We start from the raw sequence: 22059 nt of genomic DNA, 5'->3' as shown, positions 1-22059 counted from the left end.
AACATGAATGGACCCAGAGATTATCATACTAAGTGAAGTAAGTCAGAAAGAGCAAGACAAATATCATACATCACTTATATGTGGAATCTAAAATAAGACACAAATGAACCTATCTATGAAACAGAATCAAGGACATAGAGAACAGACTTGTGGTTGCCAAAGGTGAGGGGGTGGGAGAGGGATGGATTGGGAGGTTGGGGTTAGCAGATGCAAACTATGATACATAGGATGGATAAACAACGAGGTCCTACTCTACTGTATAGCACAGAGAACTGTATTCAGTATCCTGTGATAAACCATAATGGAAAAGAATATATGTTATATATAAAAAAGAATATATATATATGTATAACTGAATCACTTTGTTGTACAGCAGTAATTAACACAGCATTGTAAATCAACTATACTTCAATAAAAAAAAAAAGGAAAGGAGTTTTCAATGATACTATACTAAACCGAAAAAAATATATGAGTGAGTTTAAGGTTGGATATTTTTAATGTGGAATTAATGCAAGTACATTTACTTTTTAAGTACATTTATAACGTAATTAAAATTTGAAGACTTAAAGGGAAATTGCTGCTATGTTTCATAGTAATACACATTTATAAACCTGAAAAAATACAGTGCAGTTACAAATACATGTACAAATATAGCATTCATTGTACAGTGATTAAAACATTAAAAGACTACACTGCATGTTTGAATATATAGAACTCAGTACTGTCTTAAATGATTAAAATCCCTAGTTTAATACCATGAAAATAAAATGCCTTGTGCAGAGGGGCATCATTATTCAAAGATTTTATCTCCTAGTTCTGTCTTCTAACCACAGGGTCAGCACACAAAAGAAATGTATTTTAATATCATTTTGTTGTTGTTGTTACTGTTGCAGAAGCATTCATTGAAATATCAAACATATGGACATTTTCATGAGTCAGTTATAAATCAACCATCACAAATTCCAGCAATTTGACATTAGAAGATTTATAATTTACAGGTAACTTTGAATAAAATACAATTGGTTTGTCATATAAATGGTTACATCTAATGATACCACTGAAATAAACTATGATTTGACATGATACACAAACCTACTTAAAAGATAATTTATGTATTATATAGTTATTGTGTTGTTTTCTGTAAAACCAATCATCAAAAACCATGCACCTAATATGCCAACTTGATAGTAAAACTCACGATCCATGATTCAAAAGGCAGCAGTTTCAAACCATCGTCTTCAGTGGCCCATAATATAAAATACGCCAAGCCTAAGTTCAACACTGCATGCAACAACTGGGCCTGTGCTTTAAAACAAGTGATCTCACTGTTTACATATTTAAAAGAAGGGCATCTATACATATATTATCAAAGAAAAACCACAGGTAGAAACACAATATAACTTAAGAAAACCTGCACTAGAATAGATTTTTCTAGAAAATTCAAAAGCAAGTAAAGACACTGGAAAGCAGAGCTTTGTTACAGGAACACCTCTTGTGCAAATATGAATATTTAACTTAAAGCTGTGATGTATCTAAATTTCAATGCATAAAGTGTAAACTTCAACACATCCTAACTGCAGGATTTTTAGCTTTGGGTCTTTTTAGAACCATTAAGACAGCTCTGACAACCCTAAATACCAGTCCAAGTGCAAAAGAGGTCCTTCAGAACGTATCCCTTTGGTACATTATAGTCACATAGTTAACAAAATTAAATAATAACATATCCTAACAATTACCAAAGGGGTTTAAAATCTCTGATTATCTCGCTTCTCTCTTTGGATTTTTGTTTTGTTTTGTTTAGATAGAATCTGAATGCATGCCATGAAAAACCCTACTTGGAAACAAAATAACACTGCACTTTTCACCTGCGGGGATTGGAAGGTGTGAAGATGGCTTCTTGCAAGAATGAGACAAACTGTGAATGACGAAGTCCACCTCAGTCCTGTGAATGTCATGGGTAGCATAGGATCATCCTGACTCTTGTGCTGTTTATCTGTAACACTTTTAAGAACTGTAATCTAGTTCATACCTTCAAAGGAAATCTTATTTTTTAAAGTCTATTCATTCTCCTTTAATTCAAGGGGAACTTAGTTTCCTTGTGTTACTCAGAGCAGCATCTACAAAATAATGAAGAATGATGTTAATACTCGTGACTTTTAAGGCCAAAAATGTTGTCTGTGCTATGACTTCTAACGCTAACTGTGAGGATTCAAAAGGTCCATCATAAATTCAAAGGTGATGTCTTTTGGTTGTTTATTTTAATTTGAAAGGCGTTATTCTGCTACATAGTGATTTATTAAAGGCATCTATTTCATGAACGGCATAACTTCACTAGAAGCAAAATAAACAGAATTCACATCTCCTAAAACCAGATTTCCCGAATATCGTATGAATTATGCTGTGTGCATATAGATGAAACATGTTAAGCACATAATTAACGGAGAGACCTTTACATTCCATTTGCCAGATTTCAAATAAGATACTCTAATACATATTTTGAAACCTAAGTGCTGTTGACAGTTGCATATGCGATCAACTTTCATTTCCTAATCCATTAACTGACACACAGTACAATATAGTTTTGTAGGCCACATTATACTATTTTGCTCTATGCAATGTAATGAGGAACAGATCTCAGTCAAGACCACTTGATATAGCATTCAACCAAAATCTACCAAGTACGGATTTGTCAATTCGATCTGTCATAAATCCATGTTATTTGAAAGTAATGTATATTTTTAAAACTTCTGAAGTCAGAACTTTCTAGAGAACAGGGAACTATGGGACCTTGTCACCTTATCTAGTAGCATGTCATACCAAGAGAGTAATACATGCTTTAAATGCTGATGGTATATCAATCCATTACACTTAACTCTCCTGATGACACTGCAAAAAAGAAAAGGATATTGAAAAAGTGTACTGATGGTAGAAAATGAAACTGAAAAGAATAATGTTATTTTTTCCAAATAAAGTGTATGTATGTTAACAAATGTATAGTAAGCCCTTCACTGACTGAAAAATAAGCACAAGCCCTAAACCTACTGTGATTAGTTACAGTAATGGAATCATTTCAAATTAAAACTAATCATATATGTAATTTTACATGTCCTGCATTACTGTTAGCTAAAATTGAATGTAATTAACTTTGTCCTGAATTAACTACGAGGACACCTGGCTCTATATTTAAAATGATGATGATAAAAGTTATGGAAAATCTCCTGAGTGTTCCTAATGTTGAATACAAATGCTAATATTATATGGAAGTTAGATGAATGCCCGTGGTGTTTTCAATTTTGAATTTTGGAGACCTGAGTACAAGAAAGGCCATTATTTTCTAGTATATACACTGCACTCTTATTTCATGGCTTTATTGGCTTATAAAATATGCTTCATTAAAAAATGATTTATATATTTAATTTACACAGCTCTTCGAGCACGTATTTTAAGTGACTCATGTGTTTCTTTGTCTCTCTCTCATTAACCACTTAAATAAGCATAAAGCAGTTGGCAGAAAGCTGGCCATATTTATTTTCAAACTTAACTCTTTAATGTGTAAGATGGAATCAGTTAATTTGAGAGGAATATATGATTCATTACAACTATCTGGCTTTTGAAAGTGTTCAAAATGTCACTATCTTAGGTTTTACCTTATTCGAACACATATACGTTTTTAAAGTGTAAAGTGCTCAATTCGGCATGTGCAATGTTTCTTTGTGTTTGTCTGATACTCTTCTTTTATGGTTAGTACTTTTTCTGCCCTGTATAATTTACAAGAAAGAAATGGTTAACTGCTCAAAGGCATGAAGATGTTGTCCTGTGCTTTTAGAAGCTTTATGATTCTAGCTTTTATGTTTAGGTCTATGATGCAACTGAAATTAATTTTTGTGTATGGAGTGAGGTGTAGGGATGGTGGCTCATTTTTTTTTTAATGTGGATACCCAGTTGCTCCTGCACAATTTGCTAAAACAACCTTCCTTTCCCCATTCGGTTGACTTGACACCTTGATTAAACATTAATCAGTTATATATATGTGGGTCTATTTTTTTAAATTCTTTTAAAATTTTATTTTATTTATTTATCTTTGGCTGTGTTGGGTCTTCATTGCTGCGCGCTGGCTTTCTCTAGTTGCCGCCAGCGGGGGCTACTCTTCGTTACGGTGCGTGGGCTTCTCATTGCGGGGGGCTTCTCTTGTTGTGGAGCATGGGCTCTAGGTGCGTGGGCTTCAGAGCGCAGGCTCAGTAGCTGTGGCGCACGGGCTTCATTGCTCCACGGCACATAGGCTCTTCCCGGACCAGGGCTCGAACCCGTGTCCCCTGCATTGGCAGGCGGATTCTTTAACACTGCGCCACCAGGGCAGTCCCTGTGGGTCTATTTTTCTTTTTTTTTTTTTTTTTTTTTTTTTTCGGTACGCGGGCCTCTCACTGCTGTGGCCTCTCCCGTTGCGGAGCACAGGCTCCGGACGCGCAGGCTCAGCGGCCATGGCTCACGCGCTCCGCGGCCTGTGGGATCTTCCCGGACCGGGGCACGAACCCGTGTCCCCTGCATCGGCAGGTGGACTCTCAACCACTGCGCCACCAGGGAAGCCCCCTGTGGGTCTATTTTTGAACTCTATTTTTCTATACTTAAACCAATACCACACTGTATTCATTACTGTAGCCTTTTAGTAGGTTTTGAAATCAGGTATGTAAATCCTCAAGATTTCTGAGATTCCTCTGTTCTAGGTTGTTTTTTGCCTTCCATATACATTTTAGAATATACTTGTCTTTATTTTTTCTTCCAAAAGGGCTTGCTGAGATTTTGACTTCATTAACTGTCTATTTGGGGACAATGGATTTCTTAACAATGAGATTTCCAATCCTCGAATATGGTATATCTCTCCTTTTAGTAGGTCATCTTAAATATACCCCAGCAATTATTTGTGGTTGTCAGTATAGAAGCCTTAGACATCTGTTGTTAGATTTATTCATATTTATTTTATATTTTATATTACTAATGTAAATGGTATTTTTTATTTCTTTTTTTTCTAATTCTTTGTTGCTAGGATATAGAATTACAGTTTATTTTTTATAATTATTTTATATACCATGGCCTTATAAAATTCACTTATTACTTCTAATAGGGTCTTTTTGTGTAGAGATTCCCAATGGTTTCATACATACACATGATCTGCTAAGCATGATAGTGTTGTCTCTTTTCTAATATTTTGGTTCCTTTATCTCTTTATCTTGAGTTATGGCACTGGCTAGGACTTCCAATATAATGTTAAATAGAAATGGTGAGAATGAATATCCTTGGCTTATTCCCAATCTTAGGGGCAAAAGCTTCCAATATTTCATCATTAAGAATGAGGTTAACTGTGATTTTTCACAAGCACACATTATTCCCTTTATTCCTAGTGTGGTGAGAGTTGTTATCATGAATGAGTATGGAGTTTTGTCAAGTGCTTTTCTGTATCTACTGAAATGATTATATAATTTTCCGATTCATTATATTAATATGGCAAATTATACTGACTTTTGAAGCATGTAATACAAGTACTTAATTTAAAGCTATACAATTCCCTACATTTCCTTCCCTCTTGAGCTGCATCCCCAAATTTTGATATGTCACATTTCATTTTCATCCAATTTTAAATCATTATAATTACTCTTGTGATTTCCTCTTTGTCCCATGTGTTGTTTAGATGTGTATTATTTAATATCCAAATATTTAGGGATAATCTATTTCTAATATAATATCTTTTGAGACTTTATATGATTCCTATCTTCTGAAATTTATTATTTCTTTTGTGATCCAACGTATAATCTATCTTGGTGAATGTTCCATGTATACTTAAAAATAATGGTGTATTCTGCAGTTGTTGGGTGTCAATTTTGAATAAATGCCAACTGGTTCAGGTTGTTGGCCTATCAGACTTTTCTGATTACTAATTGTCTAAATAATTCAGTAATTCAATAATTATCAAAAAAAAAAAAACCTTTGAAAGGTGGCCCAGATTTAGAGAAACAAACAAACAAACAAACAAACAAAAACACAAACAAGAAGTGACTCTATTTTGGGGATTCCCATGTGACCCAATATTTATATTGAGCCCTATCACCCTTAGATTTTGTTTCATGTCATAAATGAAATTTAGAACCAAGTAAGTTACTCCTGGCCTATTAGATTCATTTAAACACAAGGTAACATCACCTAGAATTCAAATACAAGTCCAAAACTAGGAATTCAAAGGAAATATGTACATAAAATAATAATAATCTTGTTCACAGACAAATCTGTTGTTTTTGTGCTACCTTTTTATAGATAGCTCAGTATCAGGTGAAAAATTTATAAGAATACTGGTTTGTGTACAGAAATTTCATGTACTAATGCTTGGGTTAATAGAAAGGAACATTCTCATTGCTTCGTCATATCTTCACACATTAAGTCTTGGGAACAGACACAGGGTATGTTTGTGCGCGTGTGCGTGCGCACGTGCATGCACAAACGTGTAGCAGAAACCTACCATAAGGAAATAGCATGCTCTTAGAACTGAGTAAAAACACACTGGTGAAGCATCCTTGGACAGTAAGGCTGGTTCCTTAAAATCATATCATCAGTATTTAGTTCTGAAGGATCTCTTATAAGACAGCACTGTACATGAAACTTTCTTTCAAACCTATCAACCTTGTAGAGAAAAGTTTAACATGTTTAAAACATCTCTATTCATTAATTTAAAACTATTAAGGGAAAAAATTAAATCCTAGCTAACATAATGTGCTTGCAGCTCTATTTCTAAGTGCAGAGAAGTTCTTACCCTATGCCAATTACATATTTGGTGGAGCTTTAAAATTTTTAGCCTTTAAACAAATAGCATACAGTCAAGTTCATATTATACCTGTAACTTTGGCATTCTGAAACCTATAGTCACCGACTAAAACCTGCAAACTGGGGCTTCCCTGGTGGCACAGTGGTTAAGAATCCACCTGCCAATGAAAGGGACATGGGTTCGATCCCTGGTCTGGGAAGATCCCACATGCCGCGGAGCAACTAAGCCCTGTGCCACAACTACTGAGCCTGCGCTCCAGAGCCCGTGAGCCACAACTCCTGAAGCCCAGGCACCTAGAGCCCATGCTCCACAACAAGAGAAGCCACCGCAATGAGAAGCCCGCACACCGCAACAGAGTAGCCCCCGCTCGCCGCAACCAGAGAAAGCCTGCACGCACCGACAAAGACCCAACGCAGCCAAAAATAAATAAATTAAAAGAAACAAACAAAAAACCCTGCAAACTGTTCCCTGGAATCAGATCTTCTTTTCTTCTGTTTAGATTTTTCATCAACCTAAATAATAAACTAATTAGTAGCCAATAATGGTAATATAAGGTAATAAAATTAACATATACGTTGCATTAAAGCTCAGATTTTCACAAACTATTGCACGTATTCAAAGACCTTCATGACACTGTGCTTGAGTCCTCTGACTACAAAAGACTTAGCTCACTAGCAAAAATGGTTATTATGTTAATGACCCATCATTAATTTCACCGTCAGGTGTACACTCTTCCCCCTTTAGGGTCAGAGTACACAGTCAATGTAGCACTTCAGTTAAAGTTACTGACACAATGAAGGCAGAATTATTTCATATAAAATTTCCAAAAGCTTTATGGAAGTTTCATTCAGTCCTCTTCCAAATATTTCCTTCTTGCTTTGGGTTCTCTATAATTAAACAGCATATCTGGCAGAAGCATCTTTGCAATCAGTGCTGTATAAAGTCAAACGCATGAGGATAGAATGATAAGACTAAAAAGTCAGTATTCGAACTGATAAAGCAAAGTGTGGCTATGTTGTAAAGTAGCGAACATGGTCCCTGGCACATAGTGGGCATTCATTAAACATGTGATGAATTAATGCATGACTTAAACGACCTAATGTAATGTGATCTGTAGCCATTACAAAGCCTGACGTATCAGCTGAAACATCTGAGCCAAAGGTAAACCACAAAAGAGCATGCAGACTCATAGCATTTCATTCTTTCAAAGCATTTTTCACTCACCAAAGGTTAACATTCCTTTCAGTGAGCTATATAGACATGGCTGAAGCAATGAAAATGAAACACTGGTAAGAAATGTGTTATTTCTGCTTCTTGAGACTGTATAACAAAGATACAAGTAAAGCAGAACAATTGATTAGATATCCGTGTGCCCCAGGCGGAGGTCAACGTAGTCATGGAGAATTCACCTACCCTTGACCCTCAGCATCCTCACGGAGAAGCTGAATGACATCTCCATTTCTAATCAGGAGGTCTTCTGAGCCTCTCTTCCTGCAATCTGCTAGGGCTTTATATTTGCCTGGAGACTGTAAGGTTGTTTTGAAAAGTGACATTACAAATTTGAATGCAAAACTACTTGCGTAAGTGCCTGTTCTGTGACGTACAGACTTCATTCTTTACGTCAATGGTAAATGTGGTTAGCTGCAGCGGCTTTGAAGTAACAAACAAACACAGAGCAGTTTGTGATGGCAAAAAAAAAAAAAAGCAGGACATGTGTTTATTTAACCTGAAGAATTAATTTTTATTTGCAAAAAGAGCATTACAGCATGAACTACACAGAAAATAACAGAGCACAGCTGATTTAAGTTACATGAATAATAAACATAAATCCAGAAAAAAAACAAGCATGAAGATAATTTTTAAATACTGTTATTTGTAAACTACTCTCATTAAAAATAATTATCTTGGCACATAAAAAAGGCAATGGCCCTGAACAAAGATTTACTAACGCCCCCAAAAGGACTCCTTGCTTTGTTATCGTTTTGCACAGGTAAAAATAATGCGCACAAAAGCTTAGTCCGATAAAAGCATATTAAACCATAATGTTGTGCTTTACTTGGCCTTAATCTTTTTGCAGCTATAATTTTAACTTGATTCATTAATAAGCTAAATAATCCAAGGCACACTGATTGCATTTGGTTGCAAGGTAGACAGAGAAGAGATAGTAATCTTCAAGTCCAAACGTATTCTGAGATGAGAATTTTTCCAGCACAGTATCTTATACATTGAATATATGATTTTAAAGAGTAAGAGTACCATAATTAAAACTTTTTTAAAATAAAAGGAAAGAAATAATTAAGTGGTGTTGATTCTTTGCACGTCCAAAGGAATTAACCTGAAAACATTATCCGCATCACTCGGGCTGAACGTCTTTTGAGCAGTATTTTTATCAAATGGGCCGAGGAGCAGGCAGGAAAGAGCTACTTGCCATTTAACAGAGTAGCTTCATTAAAATAGGACAGCCATCTCCGACACCGGCCTCTACAAGGGAAGCAGCACCCATTATTTCTTGTTTTTGACTTGATAAAGTGAGGCTAAAAGATCAGCTCATTCCAACCTGTTTTGCTTTCTAGGTTGGGGGTTATTTAATTGAGGGGGTATGGAATGCACTATATTGTCCCTTGTATGTTTTCCTTAGTAGCACAACTCAGGGAATTCTTGGGAGAAGAGAGGAGAGCTAGTAGGTTTTTCTACATTCCCATCCCCTATGATGAAAGTATTAATCAATTTGGCATATTTGCTTTATTTTCTGACACCATAGCTGGAAAAATGCTTACTGAAGGCTTTCTCGGTTCTTGACAATCCCTTCATAGAGCATCATTCACAGCAAACATTGAAATCCCAACTGGCTTCCCTTGACTTACTGCTCACATCTGAACAACGATCCCTCCTGTCCTCAGATAATGTTACTTCAGGAAATGAAGTTCTTTTTAAATCAGCAATTCTCAAAGTTTGGGAGGCTGACCGTTGGGAGTTCCAAGGGTCTGCAAGGGTCAAAGCTAAATATATTATTTGCCTTTTTCACTCTCATCCTCTCACAAGTCTACAGGGGAGTTTTCAAGAGGCCACCGAATGTGTGATAGCACAACAGACTGAATGCAAACGCAAATATGAGAATCCAGCTGTCTTTTCTGAAGCCAGATGTTAAAGAAATTTGCAAAAATATTTCATTTATTATTTTTTTTATTGGTTGCACTGTGCAGCTTGCGGGATACCACTTCCCTGACCAGGGGTCGAACCCATGCCCCCTGCACTGGAAGCGCAGAGTCCTAACCACCGGACCGCCAGGGAAGTCCCTTATTTACTTTTTATTTTTTAGGCTGCAAAAATATTTCAAATGCCACTCTTCTCACTAGATTTTTTTGGTTTCAAAAATGTAAATTCATTAAAACGTTTGAGCACTGCCAGTCTAGACAACGAACGCTGGACAAACCTCTTACCAGCTCTGAGCTTCGGCTCAGAGGGAATAAAGCCTCACTAAGACTATGAATATTCAGTGTGAAATCACTTTGAAAACTGTAAACGACCATACAAATACGAATTATGGTCACTGTCTTATTAGTGGAAAGAATGTTCTGTTGCTTTTTAAAAGAAAGCATTCCAGCGTCGATGCACCTTTGGGATTCTCCATGCCATTACTCCCTCACCCCAACACCAGAACTGCCAAACTGGATTTATTCCTCTGAAAAGCACCAAGGAACAGGCCACTACAAAGCACCGCTCCCACCCTCCACCCTGGTGACTTCAGAAAATTGGAGATTTATCCTAAACAGTCCTAACTCCCCTCTAATAATCCACCAGGATCCTAACAACACTGCAAACTAGTTCTTCTATAAAACACTTCCTTCTACCCTAAAGCAACCTTTACTTTCATGGGGTGCCCTCTTGCTGTGATATGCTGAGATCTGTAGCCTTAGCATGTTTTTTGACAGCCCACTAAAATATATTCCCCAGATGGTATTAAATAGTTTTTAATGTGTAATGTTTATTTCCTATACTTTCTAATCTGGAATCTAAACTGATTTCTAAGTATATCTGAACCTCCTTTGTGCTCTGATTTTATCTCACATGCCCAGATTGAAAACAGACTGGTGAAGCTCAATTAAAGATAAAATTGGTCACGATATGGGACTTGGAATGATTGACTATCTCATCAACTTCAGTAGGAGCTCCATGTATAGCTCAAACAAGTTCTCACAGAGATAAAGGTGCTTACTGAATGTTCACAGTAAGACTTGATTCAAATCTTTTGGCTGTGGAAATGACCTCATGACCTCAAGGATACTGACAAAGGATTGCCCCTATGTGCCTCACCTATTTCATCAATAAAATTGCTTGAAGGGTTTTTATTTATCTTAATATGTCATTACTAACCATTAGAGGCCTTTCTTCTTCATTGTCATCATAAGAAGAGTAGAAATAGTTACTGGGCCATTCTTCAGGCTCAACAGAGATTTCTGAAGGTGACGACATCTCAGTCCAAACTGTAAGAAAAACATGGAGGGTGGCAGTTACTGGTCCACCACAAGGAGAGAAGTAAAATGAAGTGTAATAATCAAGGCCATACCCTTCAATGGTCCAAGAATAATATCTTTTGTAATAAAACCTCCAATGAGGTTGTACTAGTTTAGAATTTCTGATATTTCAGAAAGGGCCTAGAATATCTACACTTCTTTTACTTTTTAGGATAGTTTCCTGTTGGGGGGGGGTGGGAGTTATTACAGATAATAATAAGTTAAATAACATTCCAGAGAACATTTATCCCTTCTTATAGAAAATCATCTCTTCCAAAAATTCTTTCTATAGCATTCTTCTTGGTCCCACTTAAATAGCACTTATAACATTCTACCTGGTAATATTGTTATTTCGGACTTGTCGTATCTCTTTTATTAGGCAGGAACCATGTGTTACACATTGTGTGTCTCATAAGAACCTGCCTGCAAGAGATGCTTAATTAATAAAATGCATTGAACTGGTATGGATGAAGCAATCTGATATAGGCAGAGAAATGACAGCATTTCATCTTGGCCACACTAAACTATTCATGTAACCTTGGAAGAGTCATGTTAACTTTCTCTGACTTGGTTTCCTCATCTGTCAAATGAAGGCAGTGGTACTAGGCTCCCTCCTGATGGCTCAGGGGGCCACAGTATAGATGACCTGAGGGAAGCGACACGTAAATGGAGAACTGAAGCTGAGCAAGGTTGTTGTTCCTTGTTTCTCCTCAGCTAGTAGAGAAGTCTTCCAGATTAAGGAACATCATATTTAAGCACTGAGTATCAGGCACCCCGTTAGGCATTTCCTCAGGGAAGTCTATGCTGTTGATCCCAGAGTTGTTGAGGTGACCCTTGCAGGTGCTTCAGAAGCGCCTTCCCTGTTATCACACTATCAAATTGAATTTTCATTGCTTTTTGCATTATCCTTCTACTCTCCTAGCTTCGTGGGGATGGCAGCTGAGTGTATCTCAGTTAGCCTGTATGCCCAGAGTACTGCACAGTTCCTGGCACACAGGCTGTTATGTTTGTTAAATTAAACAAATTGTTTTAAATCCCTTGAAATGACCCAATTTGCAAAATAAAAAGAAATATTCCTGAGCTGTAAATGACTCTTCTCTATTCATTAAACTTACAGTGAGTCAAGCAAGTGTGCATCCCTTGATGCAGGATGTGTTTTATTCACCTCTGTATCCTGTGTAGGAGGGGCTCCCAAACTTGAGAAGGTTCCAGAAAGAATCACATGAAGAACTTGTTACATTACAGCTGGCTGGGTCTCACTCCCAGAGTTTTTGAATCAGAAGGTCTGGGATGGAGCCAGAGCATTTGCCTTCTTAACAAGTTTCCAGGTGATGCTGATGCTACTGGTCCACGGACCACACTTTGACAACCTCTGCTCAGCCGAGTATCTTGCATATACACAAGACAGAAGAGTCTTCTAAAAATGGGTTAACTTTGTTTTCTCCATATAAAGTGAATAGATGGGTAGATTTCTCAAATTAACAACGGGAGGAAACAATTTGCACAGCCATGAATTCTGCCTTCGGATGAGCATTACACATACCTGTATTTGCTTCTGCCCGAACTGACGCGATGGCCTCACCGACTTCCACCATAGCGCTGGTGTGCGCCAAGTCAGTTTCCTCAGCACCTATAAAAGCTCCCTGTTGCCTTCTGAAATAGTAAATATGTAAAAACTGGTAAGCTTTTTTTCAGTTTAAGAGTAATAAGAAATTTTAAATGGTATTTCTTCTACTAATACCATGTGTTAGGAACATAGTCTAAGAATCCATTCAAACAGAGCTGATTTTCCCCCTTATTTAAGTCTGTGTGATAACAGCTCATAATATACAAAAGCTTTAATCCTGGAATCCAAGCCAGCATGGAAAGAAAAGGCTCCTTTCTGGACCCAAGGCAGGTATATTGTTTAGAATCCCTGTTTCATATTATATTGTATACCCAAAATTTGCTAAGAGGTAAATGCTAAATGTTCTCACCACAGACACAAAAAAGGATAACTATGTGAGGTGATGGATATGTCAATTAGCTTGATTGTGTTGATTATTTCACAGTGTATATGTATGTCAAATCATCAAATTTTACTCTTTTTTTAAAATATCTTTATCGGAGTATAATTGCTTTACAATGGTGTGTTAGTTTCTGCTGTATAACAAAGTGAAATCAGCTATACATATACATATATCCCCATATCCCCTCCCTCTTGTGTCTCCCTCCCACCCTCCCTATCCCACCCCTCTAGGTGGTCACAAAGCACAGAGCTGATCTCCCTGTGCTATGTGGCTGCTTCCCACTAGCTATCTATTTTACATTTGGTAGTGTATATATGTCCATGCCACTCTCTCACTTCATCCCAGCTTACCCTTCCCCCTCCCCATGTCCTCAGGTCCACTCTCTACGTCTGCATCTTTATTCCTGTCCTGCCCCTAGGTCCTTCAGAACCTTTTTTTTTTTTTTAGATTCCATATATATGTGTTAGCATATGGTATCAAATTGTACTCTTTAAAAGTATATAATTTTAATTGTCAACTATAACTCAATAAGTTGGAAAAATATAAACAACAAAAAAACCCTAGTGTTCTATGAACTTTTAACTTCAATGAATTAGGCAAAGTGTATATGAATGACAATGAAACCTCAATCTGATTAATACTGTTGAGTTGTATCAGCTACTATAGAGTCAATTGCTCCATGAAATCTAAAGACTTTACTTCCAGAATACATGATAAAACACTGAGTATTGTGAACCGTGGAAAATAAAGACTTCCACCGTGTTTTTAAAATGGTTCTCCTGCGGCTTCCCTGGTGGCGCAGTGGTTAAGAATCCACCTGCCAATGCAGGGGACACAGGTTCGAGGCCTGGTCCAGGAAGATCTCACATGCCGTGGAGCAACTAAGCCCGTGTGCCACAACTACCGAAGCCTGTGCTCCTAGAGCCCGTGCTCTGCAACAAGAGAAGCCACCGCAATGAGAAGCCCGCGCACTGCAACGAACAGTAGCCCCCGCTCGCCACAACTACAGAAAGCCTGTCCGCAGCAACAAAGACCCAATGCAGCCAAAAATAAATAAATAAAAAATAAACTAAAATGGTTCTCCTAAAGCCTCAGATGAATCAACATACTTTGCACCTGATCTTAGCTACCTATGAAAGATGATGTGCAACAGAGAAAAAGAGTATTTTTATTTTTATTGGAGTACAGTTGATTCACAATGTTGTATTAGTTTCTGCTGTACAGCACAGTGAATCAGTCATACATATACATATATCCACTCTTTTTTAGACTCTTTTCCCAGATAGGTCATTAGATAGTATTGAGTAGAGCTCCCTGTGCAGTAGGTCCTTATTAGTTATCTATTTTATCTATAGTCGTATGTATATGTCAGTCCCAATCCCCCAATTTATCCCTCCCTCACCTCCCCCCAACCCCGTAACAGTAAGTTTATTTTCTACATCTGTGACTCTATTTCTGTTTTGTAAATAAGTTCATTTGTACCACTGAAAAAGAGTACTTTTAATAAGTCCTTCAATGATCCCTACATCATGCAGATGCTGCGTGGTGAATTTCTGTGCCAAGGCTTTGGAATCACCATGAGGATTCTTTCTGCATATATGTAAATGTTGTATGGAAACTCCACCTTTTAAGATTCCTAGAGGTGGAATACAATGGCCACATCTCTAAACCAGCAGCAAAGCTATCATTGAGGACGGCTGCCTTCCTCAAAGACGTGGTTGTGTCCAGGCACAGCCCCCGCCCCACAGCCTCCGCCCCCGGGATCCAGACCTCCTCTCTAGCTACACAGAGAGGGCAAGTCACCAGCAAGTGGTCTCCATCAAGAGACCACAAAGCTGCAGGCCAGTATTAGCTGCCAGTACTTCATCATTCTTTTTTTTTTTTTTTTACAGAAGGCTGTTACTTTATTTTTTTTATTTTATTTTTTTTTGCGGTACACGGGCCTCTCACTGCTGTGGCCTCTCCCTTTGCAGAGCACAGGCTCCGGACGCACAGGCTCAGCGGCCATGGCCCAAGGGCCCAGCCGCTCCGCGGCATGTGGGATCCTCCCGGACCGGGGCACGAACCTGTGTCCCCTGCATCGGCAGGCGGACTCTCAACCACTGCGCCACCAGGGAAGCCCCTTCATCATTCTTATACCTCTCCTTCTCCAATCAGATTGAAGGTGCCCAGAAATACTTTGAAGAGAAAGCCATGAGTGTAGCCGCTTTTGCTAGCAGCCTACATGCAACTCCCCCCAGGGTATACTGAGAACAAAGCACTTATAATCGTGTTTAAAAATTAGCCCAGACTATTTTTTTTTTTTTTTTTTGAGGCAAGGAATACGACTTTATTTGGAAAGCTGGCAGACCGAGAAGATGGCAGACTAATGTCTCAAAATAACCATCTTATCAGGGTCTGGATGCCAGTTTCTTTTATAGAATCCGAGAGGGAAATAAAGTAAAAAGGCATAATAGTGAGAGGCGGGGAGGAAGTAAAGTAAAAAGGGCCATCAGTCTTGCAAAACATCTCCTGGGGGAGGGGATGTGTTAATTTCTTCTTTCTTGCCGCCATCCACACCTGGACCGGGTCAAGACGTTTCCCTGAACAAAGGCACTTCCTTATATTCTTTTCAACATCAGGGGAACAGTGGGATAACTACTAAGGACTATCAGGCTGCAAGTCCAAGGACAGAACTAAGAAAATGTGTTTATAGAATTTGATGAGTTATTGCTAAAAGGCCAGGTAATTTTTGTCTGATAGTTTAATTACATTGTTTCATGTTATATACGGAAAACAGAAGATTGGAGAGTGGTATTTCTTAAAGTATAATCACTTACTCATTCCGCTGAGAAGAAAGATTCTGTTCTGTTAACTGATTATGTTGTTCTTGTTTTTTAACTGTGAAATAAAACAAAGATTATATAAGCATTGTTCGGAAGCCACACTTCTTACTTCCTTGAGGACCAATGACCTTCACATATGCACACACACACACCCCGATCCCATTTGAGTTCACCTTCACAGACTTGAAACAGCCAGAGGGAAGGCCAGTCTGAATTTGGAATATAGAAAAGGGTCGAACCATGTAATATTTTATTCAAGAAATTCAAGTTTATAACTAGCACCACCCCCAGGCCAACATTACCAAGCACTGATTACTGAGGTCCTAAGCAGAGTTGCCTCATGGGAAGCAATTAGAATTAACACATTCAGATTGCTCTATCACTGCACCACTGCTTCTCAGGCACTAGAGCTCATCTTCCATTGTAAAATTCATTCTCCAAAATAGTTTAAACAGCCTCCTGCATCTTGATCTCCTACTAATGAGTTGAGCAAACCATTTCATTATAAATAGTAGAAAGTAAATATCAGCCCCATTCCCTGTAAAAATTATCACAGAATCTGAGTCACTGAGCCGTTCTTGTACTTCTTGTTCTGGAGAATGCGTGAACTTACCTGTCATAAGTTCCTGTTGCTTCAACAAAATACTTCTGATTTCTTTTAACCACATCATCTTCACATCTACACTTGAAGCCTAAAGATTTAAAAAGCAGGGGAGGAGAGGACATGTTTCCTTTTTAGAACGATGCTTTAATAATAAAACAAATGTCACTAAGTATATCAAACACGATTTACATCCTGAACCACCATAATCCAACTCTAACATTTTGATTCTTAAAACTTCTAAGAAGCAAATAAGTAGCCATCGGATTAGATGAAATAACAGCCCAAAGCATTTCGAAATTGGCCTTCAATAATAATGCTCAGAGAAGCGTGAAATATAAATCTCACTTATTTTTTCTGTGTAGGAGGTTTCTTTTAAATATATAAATGTTTTTATGTTTAATTTTGGTAAAACAAAACAAGTTCTACTGTTTCTGAAAAGACAATCTATTGTAGGGACCTCCCTGGCAGTCCAGTGGTTAGGACTCGGTGCTTTCACAGCCGAGGGCCGGGGTTCGATCCCTGGTCAGGGAACTAAGATCCTGAAAGCCATGTGGTGCGGCCAAAAAAAAAAGACTCTTTGAAATGACAATAATCTCTTGAAATGTTCTAATTCCTCTCTTCTTCCGTGAGACAGGTTGAAGCTTACAGCATGTCTGGCCAGGACTTTAACCACATTCTTTAGAAAAAACAATCCGATCTGAATCATCACATCGCCCTGTCTCGTAATCAGGTCCTCTCTGAATGCTGAGCACAAGAGGAACTCAGAACTGTTATAAATCTGTAACTCAAGAGACTTGATGGGGACAGAGAAGCACCGGCCAAGCTCTTGGCTATCAGCTCTTGTTGATAAGTCTCCTGGTGTCGTGGTGAAAACTTAAAGCCATAGAAAGCATCACAGACATATCTCAAGTTGAAGAAAACTTCTGCCAAGACATGGAAGTAACCTAAGTGTCCATCGACAGATGAACGGATTTGGAAGATATGGTACATATATACAATGGAATACTACTCAGCCATAAAAAAGTATGAAATAATGCCATTTGCAGCAACACGGATGGACCTAGAGATTATATATGGAATCTAAAAAATAAACAAACTAGTGAATATAACAAAAAAGAAGCAGACTCACAGATACAGAGAACAAACTAGTGGTTACCAGTGGGGAGAGGGAAGGGGGAAGGGGCAATATGGCAGTAGGGGATTAATAGGTACAAACTATTAGGTACAAAATGAGCTACAAGGATATATTGTACAGCACAGGGAATATAGCCAATATTTTACAATAACTATAAATGGAGTATAACCTTTAAAACTTGTGAATCACTGTATTGTACACCTGTAAAATATAATATTATACAGCAACTATACTTCAATAAAAGAAAAAAAGAAAACTTGGTAACTGAGAAAATGTTTAATTGCATCACAAAGAATAATAATCAAATAATATTTAGGTAACCTACAGGAAAGGACTGAGAACTTTTGTAATGTAACCAAAATTATTTTTGTTTGTAAATGCAGACTTTTGTATCTTAAGGCAGGTTATGGTTTCTAGAACAATTCTTAAGTGACCAACCTGGACAATATAAACTTCTTCCTTCCCAGCATACCAGATTTCAAACTTGCGGTCGTCTCCTTTTACATATTCAGTGATTCCAACTTCATCCATCTACAATAAATGAGTCACCATTTTCATGAGCATTTTATTAGGAAAATGAAATTACATTAAATCTACCCCCATCATATTCTAAATGAAACAGAATTTCTCACTTCTGCAAAATATATGTTTTATAATCAAAGAATATGAAATGATAAGTACAATCAGAGACCTGAGTGTTTATACACTTTCATTAAACTATGCACTTATATAGTACAGACTACATGCTCCATTCCAGTGAGTGAAACAAATGTTTCAAATCTGAGCATCCAAGTAGTCCATGTAAGATTGAATTCCATTATAAATTAACTGTACAGTATAAAAACAAATTATTGTGTCAAACACAGAAGTAAAACTAATTGAACATTGTGGAAAAGGTCATCCAAAATTAATTTAAATGGTTCTTTTTAATAACTTTATGCCAGATAAGTTAATCTCACAAATTACTACGTATGTCTATAGAAGCCCTACAAGTTATAGACATCCAATTTATGGGTCAGGGGAGAACCAACCAGGTACACAGAAATCCCCTCTATTTCCACCAAGCTCTTGGCCTCTCTAGGAAACAACCTGTCATGGGACAGTGATGTCTTCTTGTAGCCAGTGGAAATTAGGTATGCAATATCCCTTCCCTACCATAGTTTTTATTCTCTTTCATATGATTGTGCAAAGCACAAACTCTTCCATTTTCTTTCATCCTGTGCTGCTAGTAGCTTGGTTAATTTCATTTTGAGCAACTTCACTCCCTTGTACACACATTCTCTTTTAGTTTCCTTCTGCCTTCTCTTTCCTTTCAATCATTTCCTAATTAACTAAAGGAATATCTCACTCTCTGTTCCATTTACATGCCTCCCAAATGACCCTAATTAGAGCTGATAAGCATTTAAAGTAGTGCTAGTGAGATCCCCATATCAAGGAAAAGAAAAAGGATTATACTTAGAAACGAAAGAGCCTGTGACATCTACCCTGAATGTACTCAGAAGTTACTTTCAGAATATCCAAAAATATCTTTACATTCCTACTCAACCACTCTAACTAACCTACTTTTGCTCAAACATCAGGTTTTAAGATAAACAATAATCTCATATTCAATCTCTATTTAAATTGATTTTGTTTCAATACATGGTTTTGTTTTAACAGCATGATAAGATGGAAGGCCCATGCGCTAGCTATGTGTGCTGGTACAAGTTGCTTAACCTTTCTGAATTTCAGTTTCCTCAACTATAAAGTGGGAAGAGTACCTATTTCATAGAGTTGATATAAGGATTAAATAGCATGCACTAAAGGCTTAGATAACATGATGAGTTTTTAAAAGTGTGAGTTTGCTTTCTCAACTTTCCCTTATTTGAATAGCAATGGTTTTGCCATTTTTCATTGTATACATAGAGCACAGCATTATAGAGTAAATGAGCTTTTTTGAGTTACTCTGGAAACCTAACCATGATCTCTATCAGACAACACTGTTCTTAGTTCTAAACAATTCACTACAAATGATCCACTGTAATACAATCCATTTGTAATTCATGGATTGTAGATATTTACTCAAGTAACACAATATAAAGGTTTTATCAAAAGGTTTTTATTCTACTTATTAAATATTTACTATACCATGAAAACTTACCTTTAGAACCTAGAGGCAGAGTTAAAGCTCTAACTATATGAATATAGTTATATGATATATTATATAATAAATAATATATATAAAAGAACGAGGCTGATTCTACAGTTATACCCTAACTGTGGTCTCCGCCTCACCCTTCACATTTTCACTGATGATTTCTGGTAGCTATGAATATATTTTCTTTATTTTAAAGCATTTTATCTGAAGACATCTTGTTGTATCAAGTGCTCAGGGCCCCAATTTTTAACCTAATTTTCTGTCTTCAGGGTAGTGAGAAGATGTCAACTACCTTGTTAAAAGTCACCCAGTGGGTCAGAACTCTGGGATTATAACCAATAACTACCTATCTTAAGACTTTTATTAGGCAGATCAGCTCGGTGCTTTGCGATGACCTAGAGAGGTGGGATAGGGAGGGTGGGAGGGAGGATCAAGAGGGAGGGGATATGGGGACATATGTATGTATATGGCTGATTCACTTTGTTGTACAACAGAAACTAACACAGTATTGTGAAGCAATTATACTCCAATAAATATCTATTAAAAAAAACTACTTGAATATTGGGAGGGAAAGCACTTGATATATTAAATGAAAAGTCCATGTTATAAAACTGAAGAAAAAAGACTTTTATTTCTGTATCTGGGATATATAATAGTTACTTCTTGGGTCAGTATTATGAAAAAATTGATCTTGGACTTCCCTGGCAGTCCAGTGGGTAACACTCTGCACTTCCAATGCAGGGGGCATGGGTTTGATCCCTGATCAGGGAACTAGGATCCCACATGCCACGTGGTACAGCCAAAAAAAAAAAACTGATCTTGATTCACAATAACAACACCAACAAAAAAATGTAGCTAGGCTGAACTGCCGTGAAGCAGTTAGAAACAAGATATTGGGTATAAAACAGTAACATAACTGTATCTTGAAAATAGTTTCTGGGATCAAAAAAAGAAAGAAGATGAGAATTATAACAGAATACTATTTATATAAATTAAAACTAAATGGGGGGCTTCCCTGGTGGCGCAGTGGTTGAGAGTCCACCTGCCGATGCAGGGGACATGGGTTTGAGCCTTGGTCCGGGAAGATCCCACATGCCGCGGAGCAACTAAGCCCGTGTGCCACAACTACTGAGCCTGCGCTCTAGAGCCCGCGAGCCACAACTACTGAAGCCCGTGTGCCTAGAGCCTGTGCTCCATAACAAGAGAAGCCACTGCAATGAGAAGCCTGTGCACCGCAACGAAGAGCAGCCCCCGCTCGCCGCAACTAGAGAGAGCCCGTGTGCAGCAATGAAGACCCAATGCAGCCAAAAATAAATAAATTAAATAAAATAATTAATTAATTTTTAAAAAACTAAATGGGCACAGAACATTAGTGTATACTTAAAAAGAACACACAAACTGAAGGATGTACATCAAATAATACAGGGGTAGAGAGGAGAGGAAGTGTGGGGAATGATAAAAAGGAATGAATGAAGGAATGAAAGAATAAACAAGCAAGAACAAGGCCTGCCAGCACGGCGCAGTGGTTACAATCATGGAGACCGAAGCCATCTGCCCGGGTTTGAATCTGTGCTGCACCACTTACTAGCCATGCTCTTGGATGAATTATTCACCTCTCTGGCACTTGGCTTTCTCATCCTCAAAATGGGGTTAATAATAGTTCCTACTTCATATAAAGTTGCTATGTGGATTAAATGAATTAACACTGATATTCATAAACACTTAGAACAGCTCCTAGCAAACAGTGAGTACTACATGTATGTTTGTTAAACTTAAAAACATAGATGATAATAATAAACACATGAACTGAGGAATCTGTAGAACTCAAATGTCTCCATTTGACTAACTGTGACTTTAGGGCCTTTCCTTTGCACAGGAGCAGGCGACTTAAAATATAGCACACAATCAACGTACAGCTGTGGGGCTACGAGATTCCAGCTTGGTACGATGAACTCACGGCAACAGTCCCCTGAAAGTGCATCTGCATTGATCGTATCTACCAAGGGGAAGATTCTGAAACCAGGAAC

The 22059-nt window shown here is 37.7% G+C and overlaps 1 protein-coding gene across 9 annotated transcripts in view; it reads right to left on the bottom strand.

Annotated features, from left to right (window-relative positions):
• Nucleotides 1-405: 405 nt before the first annotated feature.
• MCF2 (MCF.2 cell line derived transforming sequence) overlaps nucleotides 406-22059 on the bottom strand; it is a 72925-nt gene continuing 51271 nt past the window's right edge. For 6 of the 9 annotated variants that reach the window (XM_067722494.1, XM_067722496.1, XM_067722497.1 and 3 more), the window contains 6 exons: nucleotides 18334-18426; nucleotides 16770-16848; nucleotides 16151-16211; nucleotides 12866-12975; nucleotides 11183-11292; nucleotides 8542-9289 (listed from right to left, as the gene is read on the bottom strand). In XM_067722494.1, coding sequence (XP_067578595.1) covers nucleotides 9257-9289; nucleotides 11183-11292; nucleotides 12866-12975; nucleotides 16151-16211; nucleotides 16770-16848; nucleotides 18334-18426 — 486 coding nt within the window. In that variant the 3' untranslated portion in view covers nucleotides 8542-9256. Of the gene's footprint in view, nucleotides 2118-8541; nucleotides 9290-11182; nucleotides 11293-12865; nucleotides 12976-16150; nucleotides 16212-16769; nucleotides 16849-18333; nucleotides 18427-22059 lie in introns of those variants that run through there. The other 3 variants (XM_067722502.1, XM_067722503.1, XM_067722495.1) reach the window with 2 other exon arrangements.

Source organism: Pseudorca crassidens, chromosome X, assembly GCF_039906515.1.
Source record: "Pseudorca crassidens isolate mPseCra1 chromosome X, mPseCra1.hap1, whole genome shotgun sequence".
Taxonomy (NCBI): domain Eukaryota; kingdom Metazoa; phylum Chordata; class Mammalia; order Artiodactyla; family Delphinidae; genus Pseudorca; species Pseudorca crassidens.
Note: the sequence above shows the minus strand (reverse complement) of the source record. Positions and strands in the feature narration are given on the sequence as shown.